The sequence below is a fragment of the Lichenostomus cassidix genome, unplaced genomic scaffold (genome assembly GCF_008360975.1).
Source record: "Lichenostomus cassidix isolate B80296 unplaced genomic scaffold, HeHo_3.0 HiC_scaffold_797, whole genome shotgun sequence".
NCBI lineage: Eukaryota > Metazoa > Chordata > Aves > Passeriformes > Meliphagidae > Lichenostomus > Lichenostomus cassidix.
In genome coordinates this window covers 1-20,448 of record NW_028147784.1, presented here as the reverse complement: position 1 = coordinate 20,448, position 20,448 = coordinate 1, and the positions used below count along the sequence as shown (strand labels likewise).

The 20,448-nt window shown below is 45.5% G+C and overlaps 1 protein-coding gene across 1 annotated transcript; it reads left to right on the top strand.

Moving 5' to 3' along the window:
* Window positions 1-222: 222 nt before the first annotated feature.
* Window positions 223-19,875, top strand: LOC146420872 (tRNA pseudouridine synthase-like 1; the record flags this gene model as incomplete). Its single annotated transcript, XM_085047937.1, has 8 exons — window positions 223-407; window positions 1,261-1,318; window positions 9,653-9,840; window positions 12,944-13,093; window positions 15,487-15,663; window positions 17,508-17,562; window positions 19,463-19,625; window positions 19,774-19,875. Coding segments are annotated over exons 1-8 (952 nt in total), but the record flags the coding sequence as incomplete, so codon positions are not given.
* Between the last annotated feature and the right edge of the window lie 573 nt (window positions 19,876-20,448).

The following is a 20,448-nucleotide window of genomic DNA, read 5'->3' as shown; positions in this document are numbered from 1 at the left end:
CCGTGCCGCCAGCGGCGGAAGCGGCAGTGCCGTGCGGGGGAAGAGGCGGTGCAGCCCGGCTGAGCCGTGCCGTGCCGTGCAGAGCCGTGCCGGGCCGTGCCGTGCCGCGCCGCGCCGTGCCGGGGGAAGCGGCGGTGCAGCCGGGCTGAGCCGTGCCGTGCCGTGCCGTGCCGTGCGGGGGAAGGGGCGGTGCAGCCGGGCCGAGCCGTGCCGTGCCGCGCCGTGCCGGGCCGGGCCGTGCTGTGTGGGGGAAGGGGCGGTGCAGCCGTGCCGTGCCGTGCCGAGCCGTGCCGGGCCGGGCCGGGCCGTGCTCTGTCCCGCTCCGTCCCGGGCGCTCCGCTGGCAGCCATGTGCTGTGGCCCTGCCCGGTACCTGGTGTTCTTTCAGTACTTCGGCACCAGGTACAGGTAGGTGTACCTGCCCTACCTGCCCGCCCAGCCCAGCCGCGGGTGGCCACCGAACCGAGCCCGGGGCGAGCAGAGCTCAGCACGGCTGGGACAGGACAGGACAGGGCTGGGAGCTTGGGAGGGCGGAATTTGGGGGAGGCGGTTTGGGAGGGCAGAGTTTGGGGGTGGAGTTCGGGAGAGCGGAATTTGGGGAGAGCAGAATATGAGGAGAGCAGAGTTTGGGAGTGAAGAGTTTGAGAGAGCAGAATTTAGGGAGAACAGCATCTGGGAGAGCAGAATTTGGGGTAGGCAGAGTGTGGGAAGAGTAGAATTTGGGGGTGGAGTTTGGGAGGCCGAATTTGGGGAAGGCAGAGTTTGGGGAGAGCAGAATATGAGGAGAGCAGAGTTTGGGATGTGCTGGATGAGAGAAGAGTTTGGGAGAGCAGAATGTAGGGAGAACAGCATCTGGGAGAGCAGAATTTGGGGTAGGCAGAGTTTGAGGAGAGCAGAGTTTGGAAGAGCAGAATTTGGGGAGAGCAGAGTTTGGGATGTGCTGGATGAGAGCAGAGTTTGGGACAGCATAATTTAGGGAGAGCAGAATTTGGGATGGCAGAATTTGGGAAGGCAGAGTTTGGGGAGAGCAGAGTTTTGGGAGGGCAGAATTTAATCACAAGTCTCAAGGACCAGCCCAGAGAGGAACATTTGATTTTATTTCCAACCTCCCTTCTTGAAAACACCACCTCCATCACTTCTGCCCATTCCTCAGTGCAGATTTTGTGGGAAGATCCCATCACAGAACCCCAGAAGTCCTGGGTGTGCTGTTGGCCCTGAATGGTGAAACACATCAATAAATGGTGTTTGTTTTGCTCTGCAGTGGGGTCATGGAGACCAAGAGTGACCAGGCACTGGTGGGAGTCCAGAACTATTTGGAGGTAGGTCCTTGCTAATCCTAATCCTACTGCCATGAAAATGAAGCTTTCAGGCTCCCATTGTCTGGCCACAGACATAAATATTATTCTGAGATTGAAAATAAAACCGAGACAGTTCTAAACACCCTAAAGTTCAAATCAGAGTGCTTTAGAAATGATGTCACTGTACACATTCTGGCCCTGAAAAAGCTGTGAAGCTTTCAGTGAGAGCTGATTGAGCCCAGAGGTGACTCTGAGAGCTTTGTTAGCACGTGTGGCTTTGTCCCCCCTTGTCCTGAATCCCCCAGCTCTGCTCCTTGGCCAGTTCCTTCATGGCTTTAGCAGCTGGATTCTGTCACCTCCCAGGAGAGGATGTCCCTGATGGAAGTTTCCAGAACAAAGCCCAGCAGGATGTCCATTGTTCCACGCTGCTTCCACTCTCCTGGAGTTCCCAGAGGGGAGAAAAGCTGTGATCCTGTTATCCCTGTTCCTGCTTCTCCCAGGGATTCTTATTTTCCCTTTTAGCTCCTCCTCTGGATTTGGGGTGAGCCCAGCAGATGTTCTGCATTATCCTGAAGCCTTGACGAGCTTACCCAAACCAGAGGTAGACAAAGTGAAGAGAATAAAAAGCAGATAAATTTATTGTAGGCCATTCAGGTGCATGTAGGGCAATCACAGCCCAGCCAGAGCTACACCCAAAATGGACAGCAGGTCGTGGGTTTTCATACTTTATAAGGTTTTTATAAGGTCACAGGTTCTTCATACTTCATAATTTCTGCCCATTAACATATCAACCCTGAATCCTCCAATTACACCTTCAGCTAACGAAGTCAATTACTCCAGGTTTGCTCCCCCAATTAATTCACTGCTGTTTACATATCTCAAGGCCTGAGACAATTAGTTATCCTTATTATTATCCCTTATATTAAAGTATTATTATACCTTCTTATTACACCTTCTATTAAGGTATATACCTTATATTAAGGTATCCTTGAGGTTGGAGCTGAGAGGGGAATGATTTTGTCCAAAAATGCTTGGAACAGGAAAAATCCAGAGGCTAAAATCCTGAGGCACCAACCCCAGTGATGTCTGCACAGGCAGATGGGTTGGGTGGGTGATGAGAGGAGCAAAGCAGAGGAGAAAAATCCAACCATGAGCTGATTTGGTGCTGACTCTTCACAGGATCAGTGCTTTCCAGGCCAGCTCTGTCCTTCCACAGCTGCTGGCACCACGTGGGAAGCCTCCCAGCAGCTTTAACAGAAACCTTGTGGGGCTGCAGGAATTCCTCTTCCTTCCTGCTGGTCTCTGCAGCCTTGAGCTGCTCTCCCCAGCCGCGGGGAGGGGCGAGCTGCAGGCTGTGGTGAGATCCTCATGGGCTCTGGGGATGTTCAGCCCTGTGGTTGCAGCTCCAGGAGAGCAGATTGCCCAGGAGGAGCAGCCTGGGGGTTCCAGCAGCTCTCTGGTGGGATTTGGGGTGGGCTGCCTGGTTTGGGGAGTGTTTGGGGTGAGGGAGAGTCGCTGGGCTGGGGCTGAGCAGATCGATTAACCCTGAGCAGATCTATTGAATTTTTGTTACCCTGAGCAGATCTATATAACCCTGAGCAGATCGATTAACCCTGAGCAGATCTATTGAATTTATGTTACCCTGAGCAGATCTATATAACCCTGAGCAGATCTATATAACCCTGAGCAGATTGATTAACCCTGAGCAGATCTATTGAATTTATGTTACCCTGAGCAGATCTATATAAACCTGAGCAGATCTATATAACCCTGAGCAGATCGATTAACCCTGAGCAGATCTATTGAATTTATGTTACCCTGAGCAGGTCTATATAACCCTGAGCAGATCTATATAAACCTGAGCAGATCTATTGAATTTATGTTACCCTGAGCAGATCTATATAACCCTGAGCAGATCTATATAAACCTGAACAGATCGATTCAAGCCTGAACAGATCTATTTAATCTATTTAAACCTGATCAGATCTATTTAATGTATTTAAACCTGATCAGATCTATTTGATCTATTTAACCCTGAGCAGATCTATATAACCCTGAGCAGATCTATTTAATTTGTTACCCTAATCAGATCTACATAAACCTGATTCAGATCAATTCAAGCCTGATCAGATCTATTTCATCTATATAACCCTGATCAGGTCTTTTCTAATCTATATATCCCTGATCAGATCTATTTGATTTATTTAACCCTGAGCAGATCTATTTAACCCTGAGCAGATCTATTTGTAACCCTGATCAGATGTATTTAATTTATGTAACCCTGATCAGATCTATATAAACCTGAGCAGATCGATTCAAGCCTGAGCAGATCTATTTAATCTATTTAAACCTGATCAGATCTATTTGATCTATTTAACCCTAAGCAGATCTATATAACCCTGAGCAGATCTATATAACCCTAAGCAGATCTATTGAATTTTTGTTACCCTGAGCAGATCTATTTAATTTATGTTACCCTGAGCAGATCTATACAAACCTGATTAGATCGATTCAAGCCTGATCAGATCTATTTAATCTATATAACCCTGGGCAGATCTATTTATGTTACCCTGAGCAGATCTATTTAACCCTGATCAGGTCTTTTTAATCTATATATCCCTGAGCAGATCTATTTGATTTATTTAACCATGAACAGATCTATTTCATCCATATAACCCTGAGCAGGTCTTTTTAATCTATATACCCCTGAGCAGATTTATTTATTCTGTATAACCCTAAGGAGGTTTTTTTGTAACCCTGTGTCACTGTAAAGCTTTTGGAGTCCTTGGTGCTGCCCTGGGGCACAGCCCTGGGCCAGCCAGAGGAGATGGAGCCTGGGTTTCCTTCAGAGATGTTTAAAAGAGTTTTTAACCTCTTTTTGAGGGTCAATCCAGAGGAAATGGAGCCTTGGTTTCGTTCAGAGATGTTTAAAAGAGTTTTTAATCTCACTCTGAGGGTCAATCCAGAGGAAGTGCAGCCTTGGTTTCTCTCAGAGATGTTTGAAAGAGTTTTTAATCTCACTTTGAGGGTCAATCCAGAGGAAGTGCAGCCTTGGTTTCGCTCAGAGATGCTCGTGGGAGTTTTCAGTCTCACTCTGAGGGGGTGAGCTTTGCTGACAACACTTTGTTCCCTGGAGACAGCTCCCTGCAGCCCTGGAAGCCCAGCTGGGCAGTGATGGTGCAGAGCAGATTCCACACCTCATTTCCCCAGGTGGGGAAGTCAGAGCTCTGGGATTTCACTCCCTCCAGCTCTGTGAGGAAGATGTTAACAAGCAGGACTCCAACCATTATCTCAGCTCTCAGAAAAGTCTTTCCTGGGAAGGAAAATCACCTTTTCCCAAGGTGAGAGGTGAGGAACACCTGCTGGGATCGACAGTTCTCTTCCCTCTCTGCCTGCCTGGAGCAAACTCCCATTTCTCTTTTCGTTGGGAATTCAGGATGGCATTGGCAGCCCTGTGCAGCCCCACTGCTCCTGGAGCTCCAGGCTCTGTAGATCTCCCATCCCCAGCCCTAGACCTAAGGGTCAGGGTGCACAAAAGGGTTAGCAGAGGGTCAGGGTGCCCAAAACTTATCCTCCCCCGAGAAAACTCAGTTCTGGCTGAGTGCAGAGATTGTTCCTCCTGAGCAAAACAGGAGAAGGAGAGCCCAGAAAGGAGAATCAGCAGCTACTCACCATGCAAGGCAGCTCTGGCCCAGCCTCCTTCCCCACAGCCTGGAAAAAAACGGTGAGGAAAGAAAACAAAGCCAACTGTCATCCTCAGGCTGGGCTGATAATAAGGCAGTGACGTGGGAGAGTGCTTTGGAAACCTTCTGTCCTGACAAAATCCACATTCTCAGTGTGTCCTTCCTGGCACTCGCTTCAGTTGTATCTATCCTGCTGGAAATGAGCTGGATTTTAAATTTGTTCCAGCTGATGAGCAGCCAGGGAGGCTGGGATGACTTGCAGCCAGGAGCTTGTGTGTTATTAATTATTAGAGCGCAGTAATTAATTAATTGTGCAGCCTCCCTGGCAGGGCAATGCAGCCCCTGCACCCAAAGCCATTCCAAAGGGTGCAATCCAGCCTGAGGAAAAAAATTATTTTCCCCAAACATTCCCAGTGCATGTAGAGGCCGATGGAAAATCTGGAGGATTTTTTTTTTTTTTCATTCTTATTCAGATTTTAGGAAGAGAAGCGGCTGAACTTTTCCTCCCCTGCCATGGGTGGGAGAGGAGTGGGTTTGTTCTTCCTGCAGCATTTGTACAAAGTGAGAAAGAGCTGAGCTGGGAGCGAGAACAGCAGTCTGGAATGTTGGATCCATATCCTCCAGCTGGAATGTGGATCCATATCCTCCAGCTGGAATGTTGGATCCATATCAACAGCTGGAATGTGGATCCATATCCTGCAGCTGGAATTTTGGATCCATATCCTCCTGGCAGCCAGCAGTGGAAATTGCAGCGTCACTCAGGACGTGGAAGTGCTCAGGGAGTGCAATCTGTGAGCAGCACAGAGCAGCAGTGCAATTCCTGCATCCCTGGCATGGCTGAGGGATCAACCTGCACCCTGGGGTGCTCCAGGGATGGAGAAACCCTTGGATGGAAACCCTGGGGTGCTCCAGGGATGGAGAAACCCTTGGGAAATGCAGCTGGGGGAGATGAGGCTCGGTGAGATGTCTCCAGCAGCTGCCAAAGCCAAGATTTCAGCGTTTGCAGCACTTTGCTGAAGAGAAATATTTGCATTTTCTGTGGCTTGCAGGAGGAGCAGAGAGCTGTGAACTGTGAGCACACCCAGGACAGCCCAGCTCCTTCTCTCCTTTATCTCCTTCCTTTCTTTTTATCTCTGTAACTCCTGCTCCAGTTCCCTGCCAGATGATCCCAGACAGGGCTGGGATGGGGATGAACAACCCTTTGCAGTTCCTCAGGTTTTTTTTTCCTCAACCCTTTGCAGTTCCTCAGGTTTTTACTGCTCTGCTTGTTTTTACTGCAAAACTGGCAGGAAAAACTGGTCCTTAGCCCAGCAATTCCTGCATGTAAATACATCCTGCACCTTTTTTGAAATTCAGGGTGGTGATGCAGAGAGATTAAAGTGCTCAGGGACCAGAGCAGGAAACTCTAAGCTGCTCCAGAGATTTTGGATGTACAGATAGGAGATATTTGCATAGGTGAGGAGGTCATTCTGAGCTGCCTGCAAGGAGGAGCTCAGCAGTTCAGGAATTCTCTCTGTCAGGAGAGGTTTTATCCCATCCTGGTGAGATGAAATATTCAATATTCTATTGAAATAATGAAATGTTCAATATTCTATTGATAAAATATTATCAGTATGATTTTGGGGTTCTGTCTCTGTCAGGAGATGTTTTATCCCATCCTGATGAGATGAAATATTAAAACTGAAGCTGGAGAATCAATATTCTATTTATAGAATATTATCAGTAGAATTTGGGGATCTATCTCTTTCAGGAGAGGTTTTATCCCATCCTGATGAAATGAAATATTAAATATTCTATTGAAATAGTGAAATGTTCAATATTCTATTGATAGAATATTATCAGTATGATTTTGGGGATCTCTCTCTGTCAGGAGATGTTTTATCCCATCCTGATGAGATGAAATATTAAAACTGAAGCTGGAGAGTCAATATTCTGTCAATGGAATATTATCAGTGTAATTTTGGGTTCCTGCTGTGCTGGAGGAAGAAGCTGCAAAGCTCCAAGCTCTGCAAATTGGGATTTGGTGTCCACAGTGGTCACATCCCTCCCTGGGTGCTCAGAAAGGTGGGGAAAAGCAGTGAAAATCCCATTTGTGGAACACTGTAATTCAATAAATTGTGGGTTTTCTGGCTGGAAATCCCTTTCTCTCTGAAAAATCTCTTTCTGAGCAGGGAAATCACCACATTGACCTGGGAGTGTTCCTCTTTCCAGTGCAGAAATGCAGTGTGCTGATGATCCAGTTTGCTTCCTGCTCACCCAGCCTGGGCTGTGGCATCCAAAGAGTGCAGCAGCCAAGCCTGGAGCCAAAAAAAAAGGATATTTTTCCATGTTCTCTGCTGTTCTCTCTCCCAGCTGCTGTTCCCACTGGCTGGGTTTTGTCTGCTGAGGAAGGAGGAGGAGAGGAGGGAGGAAGGGAAGGGAGGAGCCTGCAGAACCCAAACATCTCTGGGAGAAACTTTGCTCTTAAAAATCAAATTACTGAGGCACGAGCCAAGGTCTGGTGGAGGAAATTATGTTATTTCTGTCTGCTCTGCTTTGCTCTGTTCGAGGGTGAGAAATACAGATTTTTCTCAGCTAATTGTAACCACTTGTGAGCTCCAGGTGATGAGGAAGGGGAGAGGCAGTTTGCTTCTCATTCCCAAGCTTCCCCCCTTGATTTTATTTTTCTCTTTCCCTCCCTCTGCCTTTCCGTGGAACATTTCCCAGAGCCCAGAATCCCTGGCTGGAGCCTGGAAGGGGATTTGTGAGTCAGCAATTCCGACTTTATGGACTCTTGTGCTGCAATTCAAACCCAATAAAACCCGCTGGGCTCTGCTGTGGGGAGTGGGGAAGGAAATTCCGAGTCGTTGCTCTGCTGCTCTGCCTTCTCTTGTGGTTTTTTCACTCTTTTCAGATGTTCTGCTCATTCCCTGGGGTGATTTTCACCGGATTTTCTGTCTGAGGGTTGGTTTGAAATGAGTGATGCTCTGTCTCCTCTCCTCCTCACCCAATGACACAGAGGGATGAGGAGATGGAGAATTTTTCCTTTATTTGGTGCATTTAAGGAAGCTCACACCATACCAAACAGAGGACAGAGAGAGGAATGGTTTTTGCTTTATTTTGTACACCCAAGGAAGCTCTCGTGGGATTTTGGATGTCCTGGGTGAGGGGATTCCAGAGCAAAACCAGAGAAATCACTGATTTTAGGAGAAATCCCCCAGCCAGGCTCCTCTCCATCACTATATAGTTATATATAGTCATATATAATGTTATATATGTATAAATAAGTTATAACTTTTAAGTTATAAACCCCTTATAAAAAACCTCTTATAAGCTATAAACCTATATAGTTATATATAGTTATATATAGTTATATATAGTTATACATATATAGTTATATATGGTGTAATATATAAATAATTATATATAAATAACTATATATATAGGTATATATATACATAACTGTACATATATATGTACAGTTATATATATGTATAAAACTATATAGTTATATATAGTTATGTAAGTTATAAGTTATCAACCTCTTAAAAAAACCCTCTTATAAGTTATAAACATCTATAGTTATATATATAGCTATATATAGTGTTCTATATATAAATAACTATATATAAATAACTGTATGTAGTTATATATATGTAACTATATAGTTATATATAATATATTGTTATATATAGTTATATATAGTTACATATAGTTACATATATAGTTATATAAGTTATAAGTTATAACTTATAAACCTCTTATAAAAAACCTCTTATAAGTTATAAACCTCTATGGTTATAACTATATAGTTATATATAGTTATATAGTTTTAGATATATAAATAACTATATATAAATAACTATATATCTAGTTATATATCTAGTTATATATATCTATATAGTTATATATAGTTATATAGTTATAAAACTCTGTAGTTATATGTAGTTATATAGAGTTATATAGAGAGTTATATAGAGTTATATAAGTTATAAGTTATAAACCTCTATTAAAAAACTCTTATAAGTTATAAACTCTACAGTTATAACTATATATTATATATAGTTTTATATATATAGTTATCTATATTTATAAAACTATATAGTTATATATAGTTATGTCTATATAAAACTATATGTATATATAGTTATATATAGTTATATATATATAACTATATAGTTATGTATATTTTTATATATATATAAAAATATAGTTATATATAGTTATATATAGTTATATGGGGTTATATATAGTTATATAAATTATAACTTATAACTTATAAACCTCTTATAAAAGAAGACCTCATGACCCAGGATTTATTTTGGGTGTAGTCCCAAAACAGGGTACTTTTCTTGTCCAAAAGTACCTTGAAGACCCATAATAAATTTGTAATAAATTTGTAATAAATTTGTAATAAGTTTGTAATAAATTTGTAATAAATTTGTAATAAATTTGTAATAAATTTGTAATAAATTTAAAACCTTTAATAAATTTGTAATAAATTCAAACCCTTTAATAAATTCATAATAAATTCAAACCCTTTAATAAATCCGTAACAAATCTAACGCCTTCAATAAATTCGCCCACTTTTTCTCCTCCTAACTCCCCTCGCCCTGCGATTTAGATATCCTATTTTAGTCATCCCTGCTCATCCAGGAGGAGGTTAATCCCCAAAATCTCCTCTGTGTTGCAGAGAGCAGCCCAGCAGCTGAAGCCCAGCGCTCCCATCAAGTTCCACATCTCCAGCCGCACGGACGCCGGCGTCCACGCCCTGGCCAACGCTGCCCACCTGGACATCCTGAGAGCGCCGGGCAAGGCAGCTTTCACTGGCCAGCAGCTGCTGCAGGGGCTGAACTACCACCTCAAGCCCGAGCCCATCCGGTGAGTCGGTGTGATGCCTTAAGGGTTTTTGTTGTCGCCGTTGAGCCGCTAGCAGAGAGAAGAGTCCAGTTCTCAGCGGCAAGAAGGAAAAGACTTTTATTGTTTTGATTTCATCATATGTATAGAGTTTTCAAAAGTCACCCAGATTGGTCAGTTAGAAACCTCCCCCTAGGCCTGACTGGCCAGGCCTGCACCGTCCAGATCTTGGGACGCTGTTTTTAATAACATCCAAACCTTATCTTTATTTATAAAACACAAAAGGATTTCTCATGGGAAAGACCTGTGCTAGCCACAGTTTTATTTCTGTTTTTTGTGGGTCTGTTGGTTGGTGTGAAGCTCTAGGCTGGGTGTAAAATGATAAAAGTCCTCCTGCTGCCCAGCAGGGCTGTGGGTTTGCTTTGTTTGCAATATCTGGTTTTTGTGTTCTGTGGGGTGGGTGAGGAATATTTGAACTGCATTTTAACATAACGAGGTGATGCTGCTCTTCCAGCTTGGCTCCCAGTGTTTTGGTTCCTCTCAGGTGGAAAATCCAACACTTTGCTGCCTCAGAGCCCCAAAATAACCCCAAAATATCCCCAAAACAACAGTGAGTTGGGGGGACCAAGTTTGGGGTTGTTGACATCATCAGCTGAGGGTGTAATTAGGGAATTTGGGCTGATTTGTTTATAGGCAGAACTTACAAAATGCTAAAATCCTCTGTTCTCAGCAGTTTAGACAATGCAAAATTGGTCACAGTGGAAAATCCAAGGACACTTTGCTGCCTCAGAACCCCAAAAGAACCCCAAAATATCCCCAAAACAACAGTGAGTTGGGGGGACCAAGTTTGGGGTGGTTGACGTCATCAGCTGAGGGTGTAATTAGGGAATTTGGGCTGATTTGTTTATAGGCAGAACTTACAAAATGCTAAAATCCTCTGTTCTCAGCAGTTTAGACAATGCAAAATTGGTCACAGTGGAAAATCCAACATTTTGCTGCCTCAGAGGCCCAAAATATGTAACCAACAGTGAATTGGGGGGAGCAGGTTTGGGGTAATTAAAATCATCACCTGAGGGTGTAATTGGAATATTGAGGCTGATATGTTAATAGACAGAACTTATAAAATGTGAAAAATCTCATGACTCAGTGGACACTGAGCCCCAAAATATGCAAACAGCAGAGAATTGGGGGGAGCAAATTTGGGGTTGTTGACATCATCACCTGCAGGTGTAATTGGAGAATTTGGGCTGATTTGTCAATAAATAGAACTTATAAAATGTGAAAATCTCGTAACTCCTCATCCATTTAGGGTGCAGCCTCTCGAGTGAGCCTTGGCTGCTCTGAATGCACCTGAAATCCTCCAATAAATTTTCTTTTTATTCTCCTAACTTGGTCTAGCCTTCTGTTTCAGGCAGCCCTATTCAGGGAATCAGGTGGAAAGGCAAAATTCCTTTATTTTGGCTTTTTTTTTTGGAGGAAAGGATGGTTTTTTTTGGGTTGTTGATTTTGTTCAGATGGCAAACCAGCTCAGGACCTGGAAGTGCATCTCCTAAGTGAAATCTCAGGTGGGATAAAAATCCTTTTTTCTCCCCCTGAGCTCTGGCAGGTTCATTTTCGGGTTGGTATTTCCTGATCCCTGCTGGGTTAATCTGGATTTATCTCAGATTTTTCCTTCTCCCCAAGGCTGAACCTTCCCAAAATTTGGTTCATCTGTTGGGGATTAAGCAGTGAGTGATTTTTCTCCGGAAAAATCCCAGGGTGAGGAATTCTCTGCTCGTGCTGAAGAGAAAATTCAGAGTTTTGATGTGGTTGGGATGATGCAGAGAGGGAATTTTGTGATTTTTTTTTGCTCTACAATTGTTGTGGATGGAGCTTGGAAGGGAAATGAGATTCCAGGGAGTCAAAAAACTCTCTTTTTGTGGCTTGATGGTTTTTCCCATCCCTGCTCTGCCTCTCCAACTTCCAACATATATCTGAAAGGATCTTTTTCTCCCAAAATCAGGGAGAATTTCAGGGTAATTTCAGGAGGATTCTGCTGTCCCTCCAGTGTGGGAAGCTCACACCTCCTGCTCTGGTTTTATAAAAACCCACACAATGAAATTGTCTGAGTGACGAGGATTCCTCCCACCTCCTGAAAATTGAATTTTAGATTTTTTTTTTTTTTTCAGCAGGAGGATTTTTGTCTCATCTATAAGTTCCAGTTGAATGTCTTTAGGGTTTTATCCCTTTGACCTTCTGGAAATTCACGTCATGTCCCTGTCGTGTCCTGTGTCCCACAGCATCATCAGTGCCCTGGCAGATGTCCCTGCCATGGCAGGGTGACACTGAATGACCTTTACTGTCCCTCCACCCCAAAATTCCCCAATCCCCATGCCACCCAACCCATCCTGATGTCCCTGTCCTGTCCCCTGTGTCCCACAGGTGACACTGAATGACCTTTACCATCCCTCCACCCCCATCCCATGCCATCCAATCCATGCTGATGTCCCTGTCATGTCCCTGTGTCCCACAGGTGACACTGAATGACCTTTACCATCTCTCCACCCCAATCCCCGTGCCATCCTGATGTCCTCATGGTGTCCCCGTTGTGTCCCACAGCATCCTCAGCGCCCTGGGCCAGTGGCAATGTCCCTGCCATGGCAGGGTGACACTGAATGACCTTTACCATCCCTCCACCCCAATCCCCATTACATTGAATTCATCCTGATGTCCCTGTGGTGTCCCTGTTGTGTCTCACAGGGTGACACTGAACGACCCTTACCATCTCTCCACCCCAACCCCATGCCATCCATCCCATGCCACGCTGATATCCCTGTCCTGTCCCCTGTGTCCCGCAGCATCCTGAGCGCCCTGGCAGATGTCCCTGCCATGGCAGGGTGACACTGAACGACCTTTACCATCCCTCCACCCCAATCCCATGCCAATCCTGATGTCCCTGTGTCCCACAGGTGACACTGAACGACCCTTACCATCCCTCCACCCCAATCCCATCCCACCCTGATGTCCCTGTTGTGTCCCTGTCGTGTCCCTGTCGTGTCCCACAGGTGACACTGAACGACCCTTACCATCCCTCCACCCCAATCCCATGTCACCCTGATGTCCCTGTGGTGTCCCCTGTGTCCCGCAGCATCCTGAGCGCGCGCCGTGTCCCCAGCGGGTTCCACGCGCGGTTCTCGGCGCTCTCCAGGACCTACATCTACCGGCTGCTGCTGGGCTGTGCGCATCACTCCGAGATCCCCGTGTTCGACAGGGAGCTCTGCTGGGCGCCCGCCGGACCGTGAGACTGCGGGTTCTGGGGATTTGGGATTTCTGGGGGATTTCTGTGGGATTTCTGTGGGAAATCTGTGGGATTCTGCGGGGATTCTGTGGGAATTCTGGGGGAATTTGGGATTTCTGTGGGATTTCTGTGGGATTTCTGTGGGATTTCTGTGGGAAATCTGTGGGATTCTGCGGGGATTCTGTGGGAATTCTGGGGGAATTTGGGATTTCTGTGGGAAATCTGTGGGATTCTGCGGGGATTCTGTGGGAATTCTGGGGGAATTTGGGATTTCTGTGGGATTTCTGTGGGAAATCTGTGGGATTCTGCGGGGATTCTGGGGGAATTCTGGGGGAATTTGGGATTTCTGTGGGATTTCTGTGGGATTTCTGTGGGAAATCTGTGGGATTATGTGGGAATTCTGGGGGAATTTGGGATTTCTGTGGGATTTCTGTGGGAAATCTGTGGGATTCTGCGGGGATTCTGTGGGAATTCTGGGGGAATTTGGGATTTCTGTGGGATTTCTGTGGGAAATCTGTGGGATTCTGCGGGGATTCTGGGGGAATTCTGGGGGAATTTGGGATTTCTGTGGGATTTCTGTGGGATTTCTGTGGGATTATGTGGGGATTCTGTGGGAATTCTGTGGGAATTCTGTGGGATTTCTGTGGGATTTCTGTGGGATTCTGCAGGGATTCTGTGGGAATTCTGGGGGAATTTGGGATTTCTGTGGGATTTCTGTGGGAAATCTGTGGGAAATCTGTGGGATTCTGTGGGAATTCTGGGGGAATTTGGGATTTCTGTGGGATTTCTGTGGGAAATCTGTGGGATTCTGCGGGGATTCTGTGGGAATTCTGTGGGAATTCTGTGGGATTTCTGTGGGATTTCTGTGGGATTCCCAGAATTCTGCGGGAATTCTGCAGGAATTCTATGGGAATTCTGCAGGAAATCTGTGGGAATTGTGTGGGAATTCTGTGGGATTCTGCAGGGATTCGGTGGGATTCCAGGAGTTCTGTGGGGATTCTGCGGGGATTCTATGGGATTTCTATGGGAATTCTGCAGGAATTCTGTGGGATTCTGTGGGGATTCTGCAGGATTCTGGGAATTCTGTGGGATTTCTATGGGAATTCTGCAAGAATTCTGTGGGAAACCTGTGGGAATTCTGTGGGAATTGTGTGGGAGTTCTGCGGGAGTTCTGTGGGATTCCTGGGAATTCTGTGGGAATTCTGTGGGAATTCTGGGGGATTCTGGGGGAATTTGGGAGTTCTGCGGGAATTCTGCGGGGATTCTCTGGGGATTCTGCAGGATTCTGGGAATGCTGCGGGAATTCTGCAGGATTCCTGTGGGATTCCTCGGGGATTGTGCGGGATTTCTGTGGGATTTCTATGGGATTTCTGTGGGATTTCTGTGGGGATTCTGTGGGATTCTGCGAAAGTTCTGTGGGATTGCTGGAATTCTGTGGGATTCCGGGAGTTCTGCAGGAATTCCGTGGGGATTTGGGAATTCTGTGGGATTCTGGGAAGGATTCTGGGAATTCCGGGAATTCTGCGAGATTGTGCGGGAATTTGGGAGTTCTGCGGGAATTCTGTGGGATTCCTGTGGGATTCCTGGAATTCTGTGGGGTTTCTGTGGGAATTCTGCAGGAGTTCTGTGGGATTCTGGGAATTCTGTGGGAATTCTGTGGGAATTCGGGGATTCTGTGGGAATTCTGCAAGAATTCTGCGGGAATTCTGTGGGATTCCCGTGGGCATTCTGTGGGATTCCCGGAATTCTGCCCGGGGAGAGAGCTCAGTGCTCCAGGGGAAAGCATGGGGAAAAGGGGATCAGGGGGATCATCTGGATTTCTTTTGGGGTTGGTTGGTTGGTTTTGTGTTAGTTTGGGGCTTTGTTGGCTGCTTTTTGGGTGGGATTTTTGGGGTTTTTTGGTTGGTTTTTTTTTGTTTGTTTGTTTTGATTTTTGGTTGTTTTTTCTTGGGTTTTTTGTTGGGTTTTGGGGGGTTTTTGTTTGTTTTGGTTTGGGCTTTTTTGGTTTTGTTGGTTTCTTTCTTTGTGTTTCTGGTTTTTTGTTGTTTTTTGGGGTTGATTTTGTTTGTTTGGTTCTTTGGTTTGGGAGGGTTTTTTTTGTTTGGGTTTTTTTTTTTTGTTCTTTGTTTATTTGGTTGGGTGGTTTTGGTTTTGCTTTTTTGTTTTTTTTATTAAAATTGTCCTAAATTTTTTGGGGGTTTGATCCTCTCTGAATTGCTCGAGCTTTCAGCCTGCCTTAACATTTTTTGGGGGTTTGAACCTGGATAACTCAACTCTTTGGGGTTTTCGGTTGATCCTCTCTGAATTCCTCAAACTTTCAGCCTGGATTAACATTTTTTTGGGGGGATTTTTTCACCTGGATAATTCCAATTCCCCAAAATTTCTCCCTCCAGCCCCCTGGACATCCCAGCCATGAGGGAAGCAGCGAATTTCCTGCTGGGAACTCACGACTTCAGCTCCTTCTGCTCCGTGAACTCTGAGAATCCAAAATCCCAAAATCCTGTCAGGACTTTGCTCCAGGCAGAACTCCAACCTGCCCCAGGATTCCTGTCCCACCACTACCAGCCCAGGTTGGACCTCAAAGCTGATCCAGGAATTGGTTTTTGGGAATTTTCTTCCCCTTTCCTCCCTTTTTTGCCATTTTCCAGCCCAAAACTGGAAGAGATTTGGCCTCAAATCTGCTCCAGGAATTGGTTTTAGGGGAATTTTCTCCTCCTTTCCTCCCTTTTTTGCCATTTTTCAGCTGAAAATTGGAGGGGATTTGCTCTGAAATCTGTCCAGGAATTGTTTTGGGGGAATTTTCTTCCCCTTTCTTCCCATTTTTGCCATTTTCCAGCCCGAAACTGGAAGAGATTTGGCCTCAAATCTGCTCCAGGAATTGGTTTTTGGGGAGTTTTCTCCCCCTGTTTTGCCATTTTTGCCATTTTTCAGCTCAAAATTGGAGGGGATTTGGCCTCAAATCTGCTCCAGGAATTGTTTTTAGGGGAATTTTCTCCTCCTTTCCTCCCTTTTTTTGCCATTTTTCAGCTGGAAACTGGAACAGATTTGGCCTGAAATCTATCCTAGGAATTTTTTGGGGGAATTTTCTCCTCCTTTCCATACTGAAGCTTCATTTCTCCCCTTTCCTCCCCAATCTTTTCTCTTTTTTGCCATTTTTCAGCCCAAAACTGGAAGGGATTTGGCCTCAAATCTGCTCCAGGAATTTTTTTGGGGAATTTTCTCCTCCTTTCCTCCCCAGTCTTTTCCCATTTTTGCCATTTTTCAGCTCGAAACTGGAAGGGATTTGGCCTGAAATCTGAATATTTATTTTTTACAATTATTTTTATTTTATTTTTATTTATTTTTTATTTTTTATTTTATTCTATATTATTATATTCCTATTCTATTCCTATTCCATTCTGTTTTGTTTTGTTTTATTTTATTTTAATTTCTTAAAAATTTTATTCTATTTTATTTCTCTTCTATTCTGCTTTGTTTTGCTTCATTCTGTTCTATTTTACTTTGCTTCATTTAATTTAATTTCATTTTTTTATTTTCATTTTTATTCAATTTCATTCTATTCTATTCTATTCTACTTTGCTTCATTTAATTTAATTTCAATTTTTATTTTAATTTTTTTATTCTATTTTATTCTGTTATTCTATTCTATTTTACTTTGCCTTATTTTATTTTGTTTTGCTTTACTTTGCTCTATTCTATTCTATTCTATTCTATTCTATTCTATTCTATTCTATTCCATTTCTGGTTTAAATCCAAAAGGTTGGATTCTGCTGCCCACCAGAAAAAAGCAGCTGGAATTATTTTAATCCATGAAAATGACCAAAAAAAATGAAGTTTCCCACTTTAAAAATAGTATTATAGAAACAATATTTTATTTTAATTTTTTTTTATTTAAAAAAATTGAAATATTTTATTTTATGTTAAAATAGTATTTAAAAAACATTTAAAACCAGACTTTTTCAAAGCCTGCAGGACATTTTTCCTGAGGATTTTGACATTTCTCGTGGAGCTGAATGGATTTGAAGGCGACAGGGAGAGGAAAATCTGAGATTGGAGGTGGAGAGAGAGGAAATTCCTCCCTTTTTGGGGGAAAAAAAATGTATTTTTAGCCAAGATGTGAGCTGATCATGACCTCTGGATTGGGTGAAATAAATGAAATAATAGGAAAAATTTCCTATTTTCACCTCTCTGATGAGTCACATCTCATTTGTTTGTGGTTTTTATATCTCCACTGTAAAAAATCAGATTTTTATTTTCATTTTTAGGCAGAAATTCTGTCCCAGAAAATCAACTCCCGGAGTTAATTGGGTTAATTAATGCGGCAAAAATCAATTCCTCACCTTCACCTCTGATTTCTGGGGGACAGAGCTGCTCAAAATGTGATTTTTAAATGCTTTTTAATTCTTTTTTTCAGCGGTTTGGAGTTCTGGGAGGTGAAGTTCAAGAGCAAAGCTTTCCTTTACCGCCAGGTACTGCCTGGGGATGGGGCTGAGACCCAAAATTCTGATTATTTTAACATTTTTGTATCCCTGAGATGATATTCCAGCTGTGTCTGAGACCCAAAATTCAGATTATTTTAACATTTCAGCATCACTGAGATGATCCAGTTGTGTCTGAGACCCAAAATTCAGATTTTTTTTTTTTTGCATCTCTAAGATGATGTTCCAGTTGTCTCCAAGACCAAAAATTTGGATTATTTTAACATTTTTGCATCCCTGAAATGATGTTCCAGTTGTGTCTGAAACCCAAAATTCAGATTTTATTTTTTTTTTGCATCCCTGGGATGATATTGGAGCTCAGGACAGACACCAGGCTGGTTTTATCACAGAAAAAGGTGAAATGTGAAAATAAACCAACTGTAGATTTATTTTTGCTGGCCTGGGGAGACACCAAACCTGCAGATATTTTGATTTTTGAGTTTTTAATCTGATTTTTCCCGGCTGGTTCCAAAGCTGAAGCCGTGGGATTGCAATGACCTCTAGCGAGGGAGGAGAAAATCACAGCTGGAGAGAAGCTTTGGGAATCCTAAAATCCCAAAAATTTGGGATAAAAACACCTCGGGTTGGTGGGAGAGGGAGAAGGGGAGATGGGGAGTTGGGGAGGGAAAATTCGGGATGGGGAATTGAATGTGGAGAATTGGGGATGGAGATTTTGGGAGGGAAAATTGGAAATGGGGAATTGGGGATGAATTGGGGAGAGATAATTCAGGATGGAGAATTTGGGGAGGGAAAATTGGGAATGGAGAATTTGGGATGGGGAATTCAGGAGGGAGATTTGGGGATGGAGAGTTCAGGATGGAGAATTTGGGAATTGGGGCGGGAAAATTGGGGAGAATTGGGGATGGGGAATTTGGGGATGGAGAATTCAGGATGGAGAATTTGGGGATGGAGAATTCAGGATGGAGAATTTGGGTTTGGAGAGTTCAGGCTGGAGAGCTGGGTTTGGATCCCTGCAGCCAAAGTCCCCATCTGGGGTGCAGGTGGCACTGCCAGCCCTGAGCGTCCCTGGGGCTCCAGCAGGGATTCCCACTGTCCCTCCAAGGCCATTCCCATTGTCCCTCCAGTTCCATTCTCACTGTCCCTCCAAGGCCACCCCGCTGTCCCTCCATTCCCACTGTCCCTCCAAAGCCATCCCACTGTCCCTCCAAGACAATTCCCACTGTCCCTCCAAGGCCATTCCCACTGTCCCTCCAAGGCCATTCCCACTGTCCCTCCAGTTCCATTCCCACTGTCCCTCCAAGGCCATCTCAGTGTCCCTTCAAGGCCATCCCACTGTCCCTCCAAGGCCACCCCGCTGTCCCTCCAAGGCCATTCCACTGTCCCTCCAGTTCCATTCCCACTGTCCCTCCAATTCCACCCCGCTGTCCCTCCAGTTCCATTCCCATTGTCCCTCCAAGGCCACCCCACTGTCCCTCCAATTCCATCCCAGCCCTCCAAGGCCATTCCCAGCCCTCCCAGGCCATCCTGCTGTCCCTCCAGTTCCATTCCCACTGTCCGTCCAAGGCCATTCCCAGCCCTCCAATTCCATCCCACTGTCCCTCCAAGGCCATTCCCAGCCCACCAAAGCCATCCTTGCTGGCCCTCCCAGGTCACCCCGCTGTCCCTCCAGTTCCATTCCCACTGTCCCTCCAAGGCCATCCCACTGTCCCTCCAAAGCCATCCCACTGTCCCTCCAGTTCCATTCCCACTGTCCCTCCAAGGCCATTCCCAGCCCTCCAAGGCCATTCCCGCTGTCCCTCCAAAGCCATTCCCACTGTCCCTCCAATTCCATCCCAGCCCTCCAAGGCCATTCCCAGCCCTCCCAGGCCACCCCGCTGTCCCTCCAGTTCCATTCCCACTGTCCCTCCAGTTCCATCCCCGCTGTCCCCAGGTGCGCAGGATGGTGGGGGCGCTGGTGGCCGTGGGGCAGGGCCGGCTCAGCCCGCAGCACATCCCCGAGCTGCTGGCGCTGCGGGACCCGCAGGCACTGCCGCCGCACGCCGTGGCTCCGGCCAGGGGACTCTTCCTGCAATCCGTGGAGTACAGCCCGGCAGGTGGGTGGGACTGGGGGGCAATCCAGGGGCTGGGAGAGTGATTCCTGAAAATCCTAAATCCTTGGGGTACAGCCCGGCAGGTGGGTGGGATTGGGGATCAATCCAGGGGGCTGGGAGAGTGATTCCTAAAGATCCTAAATCCGGGCAGGTGGGTGGGCATGGGGAGTGTCAGCCTGGCACTGCCCGGGGGTGGGAGGGAGCTGGAGAGCAATTCCTGAATATCCTAAATCCGTGGGGTGCAGCCCGGCAGGTGGGTGGGACTGGGAATGTCAGCCTGGCATTGCTGGGAGAGCAATTCCTGAATATCCTAAATCCTTGGAGTACAGCCCGGCAGGGGGGTGGGATTGGGGAGCAATCCAGGGGGCTGGGAGAGCGATTCCTAAAGATCCTAAATCTGTGGGGTACAGCCGGGCAGGTGGGTGGGAATTGGGTACCTCAGCCTGGCACTGCCAGGGAGCTGGGAGAGTGATTCCTAACGATCCTAAATCTGTGGAGTACAGCCCGGCAGGTGGGTGGGATTGGGGATCAATCCAGGGGGCTGGGAGAGCGATTCCTAAAATTCCTAAATCCTTGGAGTACAGCCCGGCAGGTGGGATTGGGAATTGGGAATGTCAGCCTGGCACTGCCAGGGAGCTGGGAGAGTGATTCCTGAAGATCCTAAAATGTCTAAAGGGGAATGGGAGATGTTGGGAGGTGTTGGCAGCAGCGGATGTGGGGAAATAGGGAATCGATATTTCCTCTCCCCTAAATCAATCAATGTTTTCTTTCTGCTCTCCCCTAAATCAATCAATGATTTCTTTATCCTCTAAACCAATCAATGTTT